At 45.5% G+C, this 14,937-nt stretch overlaps 1 protein-coding gene across 3 annotated transcripts in view; it reads left to right on the top strand.

Annotated features, from left to right (window-relative positions):
• MYO16 (myosin XVI) overlaps nt 1-14,937 on the top strand; it is a 662,110-nt gene that overhangs the window by 286,991 nt on the left and 360,182 nt on the right. For all 3 annotated transcript variants that reach the window (XM_059721092.1, XM_059721091.1, XM_059721093.1), the window contains one exon: nt 7,507-7,582. In XM_059721092.1, coding sequence (XP_059577075.1) covers nt 7,507-7,582 — 76 coding nt within the window. The remainder of the gene's footprint in view (nt 1-7,506; nt 7,583-14,937) is intronic.

Here is a 14,937-nt window from a genome sequence, read left to right as displayed (position 1 = left end):
TGAATCAGCATTTACATGTGCAGTGTTGTAAAGTAAAAAAAAAATCTGAGCAGGATAGTATTTGTATTTACAAGTACTGATCTGCCATAGTGTTAATTAGTTTCCTGTGGCCTAATAGGGCCACACATGTGGATGACAGACATTTACTTCAAAGTTAATTAGTCTACTGAGTAGAATCTACTCTGCAGTAAATGTCTCATGTAGATGTGCCCACTGAGTGGGGACTGGAGGAACGGAGGAGCCAGATTGAGGAGACTGTTTTTGATGGGATAAAAACAGCAGCAGGGGATTATTGAACAACACAATTGGGAAACTGAAGTGAGAATGGAGACACAAAGTAGAGAGAATGTTGTAGACAAGGGGAACAGAGAGTGCATATTAGGTACAGGGGGGAGAAGAATGGAGTCTAAGAAACTAAAAAAGCCAGAGAATGTAGGAGGAACTGAGGAAGGACAGAATTCAGGGAAGAAGGGCAGGAAATGCTAAGTGTGGACCCTGGGAAAGACATTCGTTGTGGAAGGAATATTAGATTTAGCAGAGTTTATTGATGGATTCTAACAGAGAAAACTGAAGCATTGGACAACTGCACTAATATATAAAATTAGGCAATGCATATTCACTGATATGGAAACTAGCACATTACATCTTAAGATCTATGAATTTGCAGCTTTAATGGGAGTGACCCCAAGGTAGAGAGAGAGGAAAGCTGTGAGAGAGGAGCACCAAGGCTTAGGTAAGTTATTCAGGGAGCTTTGAGGGAAGGCATTCAGAGAGCTTTATTTCATCCTTTGCAAGTTGCTAACTTAGAGATATGAAAACCTGTGTACCACTTAGGGAAAATAAACCAGACTAGACAGCAGAAGTCATCCAACCCTCATAAAAATCCCAGTAAGAAGCAGGAAAAGCAAAACATGATTTGAGAACAGTTTAGAGTGGATAACACAGTCATGGCTACATGCAGAGACTCAGTGGTTCCCAAGGAATCTCCAGCTATCCACTGCTTCATGTCTCTTATTTCCTGCCCTACCAACAGAATTTCTTATCTCTAGCAACAGGCCTCACTGCCTGCAAGCTGGCCAGCATTTGTGTGCTAAGCCAGTGGCGTATTTAACTGATCACTTGGCTTTTCATAGCTAACCTTTAATGTGTGACACAACTTTGGCAGGAGGAATTGTATTTGTAGCTTTCATAATATTAAACTATCTAGTTTATCCAGGCTTTTTTCTATACTTAATCATCAGTGTCTCACCCCTTGTTTCATTAGTTTTGCATTAGCTTGTTCAGCTCTATTGCCCACCTTCTGTGTTTTTGCTGCTTATATGTGTGTATTTTCTTGGCATCTTAGATTAAGCACAGTGTTTCCATTAATGCGATTCACTGTTGGTTTCCTTAAAGGTTTCCTGGGAATGCAATAATAATGTGCAGCCTGCTGTCATAATGTGCAACCTGATTTTTCTGGGTAGAGGTTCTGCATCTTTTTCATATGGAGTAGCATTGCAAAGATGGAGTAGACTTTACTCTGTGTACATAGATTTGTTGGGCAGATCCAGGATTTTAAAAAGGGCAGTGAAGGTGGTGCAGTTCATCATTATACATAACGCAGCACACATTTTTCTCTAGTTTCAGAGAAACTAGAAGCTTCTAGTTAGAGGACTAGCATTATATTATTCAGTGTCAGATCAAATCAAAAACAAATATAATTTATTGGAATGTGCACTTATTGGCTAGATAGTATATTAAGTTTAAAAAACATAACACACTGCGCAAAAAATAGTCAAAAGATTTTGTTTCATTAGTTCTGTAGTCATTATAGTTGAATGTAATTCTCTTATTCAGATTCATAAAACAAAATCTAGTCTTCTTGAGTGTCTTGACACTGCCCCAATACTTCACTGTCAGTCATTTCTATACCAGAGTTTATATTACCACACCTAAATTGATGCTTTTCATTAGAACTAAATACAGTCAGCAGGGCTGTAAAATAGGAGACAGACATTGCCAGGAATGGCCAACAGATGACAAAATCATAGAAAAAAGAATAGCTTTAATAGTGGAACATCAAGACCATTAAAATGAGGGGGGATTGTTAACACCTGTGGAATGAAGAGACATTAACAGGAAACAAGATCATAATGAGCTATGAAGTCAGTTGGCTCCCTCCATGCTGCCTGAATAAAAATTCCACCTGGATCCACCCTTGATAATCTCTATCCTGCTCTAGCTTCCTTTAACACCATTATCAGGTAAACATATTTCTCAGTACTGCAGGTGGTGATGGTGTCCAGAACCCAGATCGGGTTATGCAGCACTAATCCTATCCCTTCCCTTCCCCCAATCAACAAGAGGAAAGGAAAGATAGTTGGGTCTACTTGGAGTGGGGAGGGGATGACACCAAGCATCCTAACTTGTATCTCAGAAAGTGGATTCTTCATCTCCCCCTGTTGCTGTTTGTAAGTATTGCAAGCATCTCAAAGACAACTTGACAGGTTTCCACCACTTGCTGAAGCCAAACCCAGGCCAGTAATGTTCCCAGCTACCATATGTGAAGCAGTAGGTATCGAAGGGAGATGACCAGGACAACACACCTGTGCACTGACATTAGTGGCTGTACAAAAATAGCAGCTGGTTTGGCTACCACCACACCACCAGGAACAGAGCCAAAGATGCAGCACCATAAGGCACTGACACCTAGGGTGCTCAGTCATCCAGTTAGGCCTCTGCCTGAAGATGGACCTGACAGAAAAACTCTATATATTTTTATTAAATTGTACGAATAGAAACTTTAAAAGAGAGGTGCTTTTACTGGATCTTCATGCATGTTTTCTCTGCTACTAAAATTGAGTGAGTCTATTTACAGCTCAAGCAGTACTTTCCAGATGTAATGAGAGATGGCTTTCCTTGCTAATATCTTTTTGAGAGGCAAATCATTTTCAATCTTACAACTTCTGTTTGATCATAGGATTATTTTTTTTATGTATTTCCTGAAAGTATTTTCATGAAGAAAAGTCTGATTTCATAGTATTATCAATAGATTCCAGTGATAGAGGAAAAAAACCCCTCTCTCATCAAAAGATCACCCTGGTGCATCAGTGACCTCAGATGCATTACGGCATGTGGTCAGAAACTGGAACAGAGTTTATGGAAGTTCCCTTTGACATTTAGAAATTGCATCTTAATAACAAGGAAGCTATGACATTGGTAAAAATGTCACAAACACTAATTCAATTAATGCAGGCTGTGGATATTTGATAGGATTGCTTTTCTTTCACTGATATTTCTATTTAACCATACAAAGCCTTTAACATAGCGCTGGAAATTTCAGTAGAAAAAGTAAATTGATTTGTTGTCTTTCCAAGAAAAAAGTTGATTCTGATCTTAGATGCCATTTCTCTATGCCAAATAACACTGCCTGCATCTACATATGCTCTTAATGTAGAGTAGAGTTCCACACTGGCTCAAATTACTGCCATCCCAGGCTCATATTTGGACGCTGCACCTAGGAGTAGTTTACTCTGAATCAAACTGCTCTGGCGTTTATTGCTTTGCATGTATTGCATGTGTGCATCCACACATGTATATTTGGGTGCATCTACACATGTATATTTAATGCACGGCAATCGAAAGTACTATGCAGTATGGGCACACATCTACCCGTGCATGCCCATACTGTGCAGTAAATATGGTGACTAACGCCGACTTGAGTGTAAATTTGATACCTGCATCGTGCAGGTACCAAATTTATTCCTGATTAGTTACTGTGCAGTAATGCATATGTAGATACTGTACTGCACAGTAACCCAGGCCTACTGAGCCTGTCCAGCCATGAAGGGGCTGGCCTAAGCCTAGCCCCAGGGATCCTGACTGACCGCCTCTCCTTGCTTCAACTTGGGACTAACATTAGTCCCAAGTACTGGCAGCTGTCTCTGGCTTCAGTTTAGGACTAAAGTTAGTCCCAAGGGCCAGTAACTCACTGTGCAGTAAATTTAAGATGGCATAAATACATATCTAGACACAGCCTTTGAGAAGCATTTTTCCACCCATTTTGCTCACAGATTGTGTCTCATATAGATGTACCCCAAACTAGCTTTAAGCTAGCTAGCTCAAGTACTGTTGTTACTGTATCCCTGATAATATGGAACTCAGTGTGGGCTGCAAGGAACCAAACTCAAGGAGCCACAACCCAACATAATTCAACATAATTCATTATTGACTTGTCTCTGTGCTCTGCTTACAGTGTGTGTGTGTTTTATCTGTACAATATTTCAATTATTCTGTAAGAGAAGAATTTATATCAGCAGTCTTCAAGGCTTCACTTATATATTCTAGGCAAATGAAAGACTGACCAAATTTGTTAACCTAGGTAGATGAAACAATCCTCTCTTTCTTTCAGTATCCCTTCCCCTTATTATACCTACAAAAAAAGTTAACTCCCTCGGTAACTTCTTTTTTAAAAGTAGAAAGCTAGTACTAATGCTAATTAGCATTCAGCCACCTTCTATTTGTAAGTTTTTAATGTATAAGTATTTGTGTAGACCACAAGGGTTAAAATACATCATTTGACATATTTGTAGCTCTCAAGTGTATAGATTCATAAAATCTAATAATATCATTAAGATTTCATAGACATTCGGGCTGGAAGAGTCCCTGGAAGATCATCGAGTCCTGCCCCCTGCCCCAAGGGCAGGAAGTCAGCAGGGATCATAGGATCCCAGCAAGATAAACATCCAAACGTCTCTTGAAGGCGTTCAAAGTAGGTGCTTGAACCACCTCCGGCGGCAGTCTATTCCAAACCTTGGGGGTTCGGACAGTAAAGAAGTTCTTTCTTATGTCTAGCCTGAAATGGTCGTGGAGGAGTTTGTGACCGTTTGACCTTGTCATCCCTTGGGGTGCTCTGGTGAACAGATGTTCCCCCAGATCCTGCAGATTAAGCATTAGAAGTCTTGTCACCTTAACCTGGTGTATTTTATTTATACCTCTCTTAACAGAAGAGATACCTACCTACTTCCCTCTTTGCTCATTCCCTTTGCTGTATCACTGTAATGTTTTTATACTGTAAATATTGTGCATTTTCTTAGTCATTCTTATTGTGTAGCACTAGGATACTAGTATATACTAGTAAAACTAGTATAGAAATCTTTTCATTGGTGTATAGAGCTCTGAGTCCCATGAAGAGATATGCCAGCTGAAAATTAACCTCTTGTTTCTAAAATATGTCAATCTAATGAATTTAAAACCAATACAACATCATTGCATCTACTATCCAAAAGGAGGAACTATTAAGTGGAATTAGCAGTGACCTGAATGCTTTAGTCAGAATTATTTATTTGGCCTACTGTTCTGGCCAGAAAAGGAAGCCAGAAGCATAAGCTGAGGGGCTTGAATTAGTTTTAAACGTCAAGCATAATTCTTCACCATAATTCTGCAAAGAATATTTGCCCAATTTGTATGAACAGACAAGTATTTTACCTTTGTATTTTTGTAGTAGTTACTAGTCACTGCTCTTCTTTGCTATCATACTTGAATCAGTATTGTCCTCCTCATATTTATACTATTCTTTTGAAATTATGCCCTTTCTCTTGAACTCCTTTTTTAAAAAAAAACTTTTCCTGTTAGGCCAAGTTGCAGCTCTGCTGTTAGCCTACTGTTGGCATCCTAGCCATATCTCATTTCCCTTTTGGACTAAAGAAACTTTTCTACTCAGCCTACTTTTCACTTTGCTCACTCCCTTTGTGCTATTGCTGGGTTGGTTGTTTTTACCTTGTCAGTGGGTACATCTACATGAGATAATTTGCTCGAGATCAGAGCAAATTACTGTGCAATGAGTGTCACTGTCTACATGTGCAGATGCTTACTGCACAGTAATTTGCTCTAATTGCAAGTAAATCTGCTACCTGTAAATACAAATAGCAAATTTACTCGAGAGTAATTACTACGCAGTACAGCATGTGTAGACAGCCGGCCAGGAGCAAATGTGCTCACAGTCAGCTGGACATCGTTGGCACTGGATGTGGACCCAGCCCTCATATCTTTGTTCCTGGCGAGCACAGCCCTCGGACCAACCACAACACCCGCCAGTTGATAATGAGTGAGTTTATTGATACAGAGTGATAACAAAAAAGCAACAGTACAAACAATTCTATATCTACCAATCTATATCTAGGGCTGTCATGAGAATCAAAGTACATTTGGTCAGGCTGCAGGCTCCACCCTGAGGCTCTTTCTCTTAGGTTTCAGCAGTCTGGAGGCGGGATGCTGAGGCCAACAGCCCCCCTCCAGTGGGGTGGATGAGACAGGCTGCTGGTATGCCCTTGGTCCATGGTGGCCTTGTGGACCCTCTCCGGGAGACAGGGATGGGGATGGGGACCCCTCTCAGGGAGCAGAAGGAGGAGGGACAGGGAGGGATGAGAAGGAACAGGGAGAGACCCTTTGTTAATCTCAAGTGTCTGCTTTTGTATTCTCCTTCCTCCCCTTGATGACTCCTGATGACTCTTCATCCATAGTTATCTCCAACTGGTTGTCTCTCTGTAGCCTTCCGGGCCTTCTCCTATTTGGTCTGTTCCCCCAAAACTGGGACACAGGCCCCACTCTGCTCTGGGGGCTTGTAGCTGGTGTCTCTTACCTTGTGTTATGGGACAGTATGGAATATACTTCCTCAGTTCTCAGGCTGTGTGTCTTTGTTGTGTTAGACAACCTGTCTGCTTTCAGGTGGTGATCTTATGTTATGGCATGTCCCCCCGCCCCCCAATTCTCAGGCTGTGTCCATCTGTTGGCCTTGTTGTGCTAGACAGCCCATCTGTTTTCAGGGCCATGAGAAGCTGTTTGTGTGTCTTCCAAGCTCTTAGGAATCCATTTAACCCCTGCTGCTGATCTTGAACCCTTATAATGCATTTATCTATATCTATAAGCCAATTCCCCTCAAAACCAGGTCTTTAAATACTGTTTCCAAGCCAACAGACATCAGGAGGTAAGAGATTGCTCCCTGCCACCAGGAGCTGCCTGCTGCTGGAGTGGGCTCCCCCATCAGAGCTGAGGTGGTGACAAGGTCCCCCTGCCCAGCAGCAGGGTGTTTGCAGCACCTGCTCTGCAGGCAGCTCCCAGGGGCAGAAAGCAATCTCTCAGCCCCCTCCAGGAGACAGCTGTCTCTGGCCCTGTGTTCCCTACCAGCACCCAGGTGGATTGTAGATCTCCCCCTAGCTTCTGAAGGGGGCCAGTGTAGGGCGGGTGGTGGGAGCAGACTGCTGCCATGGGCAGCAAATCTGCTACCGCTTCTCTGCACTTGGAGATGTCTGCCTGGGGTAAATTACTCTAAAATAAATGTACCCCAAAGCATGGTGCAACTTGCAACAGGTATGGGGGTGACTGGAATAGGTAAAATATAGGAGTGAGACAGTTTTTCCTCTAGTTAGGAAGTATTGTATTAAGAAGACTTTTCCTTTTAAACTGAGTTATAACTGGTATTTGTGTCATGCTTCTGTCCTTTCAAAAATCTGCTTTTGTTCTTTCTAGACAAACCTCGTGAAATTGCTTTTGACGCATTGGGCCAACCCCCATCTTCTCAACTGCAGTAATGAAAGGCCTTCAGGTATGACCATTATCCCTCTTCCCTCCAAAATGCTTCTGTCCTTAACTCATGTATGTTGTTGGCCTAGCCATTTGTGCAAAGAGGAAATTGCTTTTGTTTGTTTGTGTGCTTTTCTGGCAGAGTGTACCTAGCTTAGAAATTTTACTGCACAGTTCAACCACAGGAATTGCATTATTTAATTTTAAGAAGATTTAACCAAGAGGATACAATAAGTTATATGTCCATTGCGTGTTGTCATAGTTGTTGTGCATATTGCGCCATGCCTTTAATTCCTGGAAGCATGTCTTCATGAAAATACTTAAAAGAGCTTTTTGAATATTATAGAGTAGGATGATTTATTCATATGTATTTTTAAATGATAGTACCTTCTGTTATGGAAAACCATCTACAAAGTAAGAGAATATTATATGAAAAGATCCTTGCATAAAACATTGTTAATGTAACATTTAGCATTGGTGTTTTTAGCATATATTTGATTTTTTTTTTTCTGTTGAAGATTGCTGTGTTTGGCATTGTTTTAGTTTTAGTAGCATCTAGAATGATGTGCTAAAATTCTTGTGCATCTATCTCCCTGATTCCTGAGATGGAAAGGACAAGGAATTCATCCCTTTACACCTGATGGGAGCATCATGATCACTCAGTTATCAAAGAGTATTTTTTCCCAAAATGCTGCAACCCTTTCTTTCTCCATAGTTAACTGCTTTGGTCAGCTCTGCACCTTCATAACACCTACTGGCTCTATTGTTGCTATGGAGGCTTGCCTTTACACCTCCTCAATCTCTATCCTGCGATCAGCACATTACTTCTTTAGTATAAGTGGCTTTCCCATAAGGTAGCACCGTTACAGCTGGTGACTCATAGATTCATAGACATTACGGCTGGAAGGGACCTCATAAGATCATCGGATCCAGCCCCCTGCCCAAGGGGCAGGAAGTCAGCTAGGGTCAAAGGATCCCAGCAAGATAGGCATCCAAATGCTTCTTGGAAGTGTCCAGAGTAAGTACTAGCACTACCTCTGGGGGGAGTCTATTCCAGGCCTTGGGGGCTCAGATAGTGAAGAAGTTTTTCCTTATGGCAGCCTAAAATGGTCTTGCATGAGTTTGTGACCATTGATCCTTGTCTTCCCTTGGGGTGCTCTGGTGAACAAGCATTTCCCCAGATCCTGATGCACACCCCTAATGTACTTAGCTAGCTCTTCCCTCTTTTTCTTTGGGGTAACGGGCCTGGCAGTAGGAGTCAGTCTCCTATTCACCATCCCTGATGGCACACAACCTCAGCACTGCAGTCTGGATCTCCACTATTCAGCATTCCAGATACTCCAATACGGAGCAAACCTCACAAGGGGAAGTGTCAGTGGTCCTGATCCCATTTGTCTAGAGTCATACCAGGCAGCCCCCTCAAGAGGCCAGGGGCTCTGTCTGAGTGGAGGCCAGAACCATAGGTTCTGTCTGGGTGGAGGCTTCAGAAGTACCAGAGGGGGAGGGGGAAGGGTCCAGTCATGGGGGGGTGGATCTTTGGGGTGCAACGTTTCCCCACCACGGTACAGACAGTAGTCAGGACTACTACTATGCCAACCCTTCTCTTCAGGCTCACTGCCTAGAGCCTTGTGCCTCTCCTGCTCGCCCTCCTGCATGACCTCCCACACTAACTTGTGCACCAGGCCCAGAGCCCACCTGTTTGCATGCTCTGTTTGCAAGGCTTCAGTTGCGTGGTTCCCTGGGGGGCTGGGCCAAGTAGAAGCCGGGGTGTGGTGGGGCATGACCCTTCTTGGCTCCTCTCGGCTGCCTCCCTGCAGCTGTCTAACTCCCACCCACTGTGGGCCCCACTTACCTCCCAGGTGTGCTGGGGGTCAAGGTCGGGGTCTGTGCATCTGCTGGGGGTCCCTGAGGGGTCCTGGGCTCACGAGGGCACAGTGGGCTTCTGCCTGTGTGTCTCGCTCCAGAGCTGAACCATCCACTTCTCAGAAGTAATTTATCCTGGGTGCATCTACACATGCCATTAATGTGCTTTAAGTTTACTGCACAGTAAAATAAGGTGCCGTAAGCTCTCCCCAAGAGCACGTCTACACATGTGCCCATCAGGATTAAATTTGCTCCCAATCAGAACAGTTCAGTGCAGGATTACTCCTGCCCTGCTCTGCTCCCCTACAGTGGGGGGAGGGTGGGGGGGCTCCAGGCTCCTGGCTCCCTTACGTGTCAGGTCCAGGATGGCAGGGGACACCAAGGTCAGGCCTGGGCTCCAGGAGGTTAATAGATTCATACATGCTAGGGTCGGAAGGGACCTCAATAGATCATCGAGTCCGACCCACTGCGTAGGCAGAAAAGAGTGCTGGGTTTAGATGACCCCAGCTAGATGCCTATCTAACCTCCTCCTGAAGACCCCCAGGGTAGGGGAGAGCACCACCTCCCTTGGGAGTCCATTCCAGACTTTGGCTATGAAGAAGTTCTTCCTAATGTCTAGTCTAAATCTGCTCTCTGCTAGCTTATGGCCATTATTTCTTGTAACCCCCAGGGGCGCCTTGGTGAGTAAAGCCTGTGCCCCCATGATGAACTTATAGGCAGCCACAAGGTCACCTCTCAACCTTCTCTTGCGGAGGCTGAAGAGGTCCAGGTGCCCTAGTCTCTCCTCATAGGGCTTGGTCTGCAAGCCCTTAACCATATGAGTGGCCCTTCTCTGGACCCTCTCCAGGTTATCCACATCCCTCTTGAAGTGCGGTGCCCAGAATTGCACACAGTTTTCCAACTGCAGTCTGACCAGTGCCCGATAGAGGGGAATTATCACCTCCTTGGTTCTGTTTGTCATGCATCTGCTGATGCACGATAAAGTGCCATTAGCTTTCCTGATGACCTCGTCACACTGACGACTCATGTTCATCTTGGAGTCCACTAAGACTCCAAGATCCCTTTCCGCTTCCGTGCTACCAAGCAGGTCATTTTCTAGGCAGTAGGTATGCTGGACATTTTTCCTCCCTAGGTGCAGCACTTTGCATTTCTCCTTGTTGAATTGCATTCTGCTGTTTTCTGCCCATATGTCCAACCTGTCCAGGTCTGCTTGTAGTTGTTCCCTGCCCTCTGGTGTGTACACTTCTCCCCACAGTTTTGTGTCATCCGCAAACTTGGACAGAGTACACTTCACTCCCTCGTCCAAGTCGCTGATGAAGACATTGAAGAGTATCGGTCCAAGGACCGAGCCCTTCGGGACCCCACTGCCCACACCCCTCCAGGTCGATACTGACCCATCCACTACGACTCTCTGGGTACGACCCTCTAGCCAATTCGCCACCCACCGGACCGTGCAGTCATCCAAGTCACAGCCTCTTAACTTGTTCACCAGTATGGTGTGGGATACTGTATTGAAGGCCTTCCTAAAGTCTAAGTAAACGGCGTCAACCCCTACTCCTGTGTCCAGGTGTTTTGTAACCTGGTCATAAAAAGAGACTAGATTAGTCAGGCATGATCTTCCTGCTATGAACCCATGCTGGTTTCCCCTCAGCATAATTTTTCCTGCCGGGCTCTCGCAAATGTGAGCCTTGATAATTTTTGCAAAGACTTTGCCAAGGATGGAGGTGAGATTGACTGGCCTATAGTTGCCTGGGTCCTCCTTCCTCCCCTTCTTGAAAATGGGGGCCACATTGGCCCTTTTCCAGTCCTCCAGGACCTGGACCATGCGCCATGAATGTCCCGCCAGTGGCTGTGCAATGACGTCAGCCAGTGCCTTCAGTACCCTCGGATGGAGCTCATCTGGGCCTGCTGACTTAAACGCATCCAGTTCCTCCAAGTGCCTCTGCACCATCTCAGGGTCTACGCTTGGTAGTCTGGCGCCCCGCTGCTGCCTCTCTACAATCCCAGTGAGAGACTTGCTTTGCCCCTCGCATAGGAACACTGAGGCAAAGAATTCATTGAGGAGTTCAGCCTTGTCCCCCCTGTCCGTCACCAATTGCTTATGCCCATTTAGTAGAGGTCCTATTCCACCCTGGGCCTTCCTTTTACTCCCTATATATCTAAAAAACATTTTTTTGTTATCCTTAACTTGGGATGCCATCCTCAGCTCCATGGTAGCTTTGGCCTGTCTAACTGCCTCCCTACAAGCGCGAGCAGAGGAGGTATACTCCTCTTTAGTAATCTTTCCCCGTTTCCACTTTTTATATGCCCCCCTTTTTGCCCGTAGGCTGCTCTGGATTTCTCTGGTCAGCCAAGGAAGCCTTTTGGCCCCTTTCCCCTTCTTCCCCCGCATCGGGATCATCTCCCTCTGTGCCCAAAGGATCATTTCCTTAAGGCACAGCCACACTTCCTGGGCTCCCAACTCTTCAAAACTCTTACTCTGCAGTGTGTCCTTGACTAAATGCTTGAGTTCATTGAAATCAGCTTTCCTAAAGTCTAGCACTTTCACCCTACTAGTTACCTTACCCACTCGACGTCTTATGATGAATTCTATTATTTGGTGATCACTGTCCTCCAGGTGACCACCGATCTTTAGGTCTCCTACCCTGTCATCCCCCTTTGCCAATACCAGGTCCAGCAAGGCATTCCCTCTAGTGGGACCATGTACCTCCTGCGTCAGATGGAGGTCCTGTACACAGGATAGGAACCTATGTGAACAGTGGGACTTTGCTGTCTGCGTCTCCCAGCAGATGTCTGGGTAGTTTAGGTCCCCCATGACTACCGCCTCCCTAGTTTTTATGGTCTCCAAGAGCTGCCTCAGGAGCCCCAAATCTAGTTCTTCCTCTTGGTGTGGGGGTCTGTAGCAGACCCCTACCACCAAATCCCTTTCTCCTTGACCTCCGTGTAACCTAACCCACAGTCCTTCTACTTTCTCCTCCTCTGATTCCATTTTGATAAGGGTCGATGTATATCGCTCATTGACATAGAGCGCAACACCTCCCGCTCTCTTCCCCACTCTATCCTTTCTATACAGCTTATAACCCTCAATGTGTACCGCCCAGTCATGGGAAGAATCCCACCAGGTTTCTGTTAGCCCTAGTAAGCCATAGGTGTTTTCTGCAAGCAGGAGTGCTAGTTCATCCTGCATGCGCTTCATGCTCCTAGCATTAGTGTATAGGCACTTGAGCCCTGTGACTGGTGCCTTTGTTGCCCCACGGCTCTGATGCCCAACTGGCCCCTTATTGCTTACCTGCTTATTGCTTACCTGTGGTGTACTGCTGGCCGCCACATGGATTGCAGGTTCCTGATGTTCTCCTTCTTCAGGCTGGGCTGTCCTTGTGGGTGCCACATGGTTTGGCAGGTGGGAGGAGCTGTCCTGCCACTAGGGCAGCTACCTCCCTCCCCACACCCCGATCGGCAAATCAGGGTAGGAGGTTGGAAACAGTCCCTTGCCCAAGGCAGCTTCCTGCTTCCCAGCCCATTGCCCCAGGTGGCAGCACCAGGGCTGGGAACATAGAACTGCCCGAGGGATGGGAGAGTTCCCCCACCCCCTGCTGCCTGGGCTGACCAGGAGCAATTTGCTTCCAGTCAGCTGTGCACACACGCACTACTGTGCAGTAACTACTGGCTGTATCTACACAAGTGGCTGACTGCACAGTTGTTGCTTTACGTAAAAGATCCATGTGAATGCTCTTTTTTTGTACTTTATGTTGTTACGCTTCTTTTGTTCCTCTTCTCTTCATATGATTGCTCTTATTTTTGCACTTTTGTTGTTACTTTGTATAAAAGAGTTATATGATAGCTCTTCTTTGTACTTTATGCAGAAGAGCCATATGATTGCTCAGAGATCCAGTATGATACTGAAGATAGGCCTGTTGAAAGTCTCTGGGTTAAGGTTAGAGGGGAGAGCAAAAAAGGTAATGTTGTAGTGGGTGCTTGCTATAGATCACCAGACCAGAAAGAAGTGGTGGATGAGGCTTTCTTCAAACAACTAATGGAAGTTTCCCAATAACAAGCCCTGGTTCTCATGGGGATCTTCAGTCACCCTGACCTCTGCTGGGAGAGCAGTGTGCAGGTAATAGAGGAAGTTTTTGGAGAGTGTTGGGTATAGCATCCTGGTGCAAGCACTGAGGCAGCCAACTAGGGGCTGTGTTCTTCTTGACCTGCTGCTTCTTCCCTGAAAGGGAAGAATTGGTGGGGAATGTAGTAGTGGATGGCAACTTGGGCAGCAGTGTCCATGAGGTGATGAGTTCAGGATCCTGAGGAAAGGAAGGATAGAGAGCAGCAGACTAAGGACCCTGGACTTCAGAAAAACAGACTTCGACTCCGAGAACTTATGGGCAGGATCTCCTGGGAAGCCAGTCTGAGTGGGAAAGGAGTCCAGGAGAGCTGGCTGTACATGAAAGAAGGCTTACTGAGAGTGCAGGAGCAAACCATCCTGATGTGCAGGAAGACTAGCAAGTATGGCAGAAGACCAGCTTGGCTTAGCAGGGAACTCTTCAGTAGACTAAGTCACAAAGAGGAAGCTTATAAAAAGCAGAAACTTGGACAAATACATAGGGAGGTATATAAGAGCATTCTTCAGGCATCCAGAGATGAAGTGAGGAGGGCCAAAGCACAACTGGAGGTGCAGCTAGCAAGGAACATGAACAGTAACAAGAATGGTTTCTGCAAGTATGTTGGTAGCAAGAGGAGGATCAGGGAAAGTGTGCGTGTCTTACTGAATGATGGAGGCAGCCTTGCAACAGAGGATGCAGAAAAGACTGAAGTGCTCAATGCCTTCTTCATCTCAGTCTTCACAGGCAAGGTCACCTCCCAGACTGCTGCACCTGGCAGCACAGTTGGGGGAGGAGCTGAGCAGCCAACAGAGGTGAAAGAATAGGTTAGGAACTATTTAGAAAAGCTGTACATATACAAGTCCATGAGGCTGGATGGGATGCACCTGAGAGGGATGAGGGAGTTGGCTGATGAGATCGCAGAGCCATGCCTGACCAACCTGACTGCCTTCTATGACAAGGTGACTGGCTCTGTGGATGCAGGGAGACTGATGGTTGTGGTGTACATTGATTTTAGCAAGGGTTTTGATATGGTTCTCCCAGCATTTTTCATAGCGTTCTTGCAGGAAAGCTAAGGAAGTATGGGCTGGATGAAAGGACTGTAAGGCGGATAGAAAACTGGCTGGGGAATCAGGCTCAGAGAGTAGTAATCAATGACTCAATGTCTAGCTGGCAGTCAGTATCTAGTGGAGTGCCTCAGAGGTCAGCCCTGGGGCCAGTTTTGTTCAATGTCTTCATCACCAACCTGGAAGATGACATAGAGTGCACCCTCAGCAAGTTTGCAGATAGCACCAAGCTGGAGGGAAGTATAGATACACTGGAGGGTAGGACTAGGATTCAGCATGACCTAGACAAATTGGAGGATTGGGCCAAAACAAGTCTCATGAGGGTCAACAAGGACAAGTGCAAAGTCCTGCAC

This window comes from Alligator mississippiensis, chromosome 1 (genome assembly GCF_030867095.1).
Source record: "Alligator mississippiensis isolate rAllMis1 chromosome 1, rAllMis1, whole genome shotgun sequence".
Lineage (NCBI taxonomy): Eukaryota > Metazoa > Chordata > Crocodylia > Alligatoridae > Alligator > Alligator mississippiensis.
The sequence above is the reverse complement of the archived record's forward strand: the minus strand, read 5'-3'. Positions and strand labels throughout refer to the sequence as shown.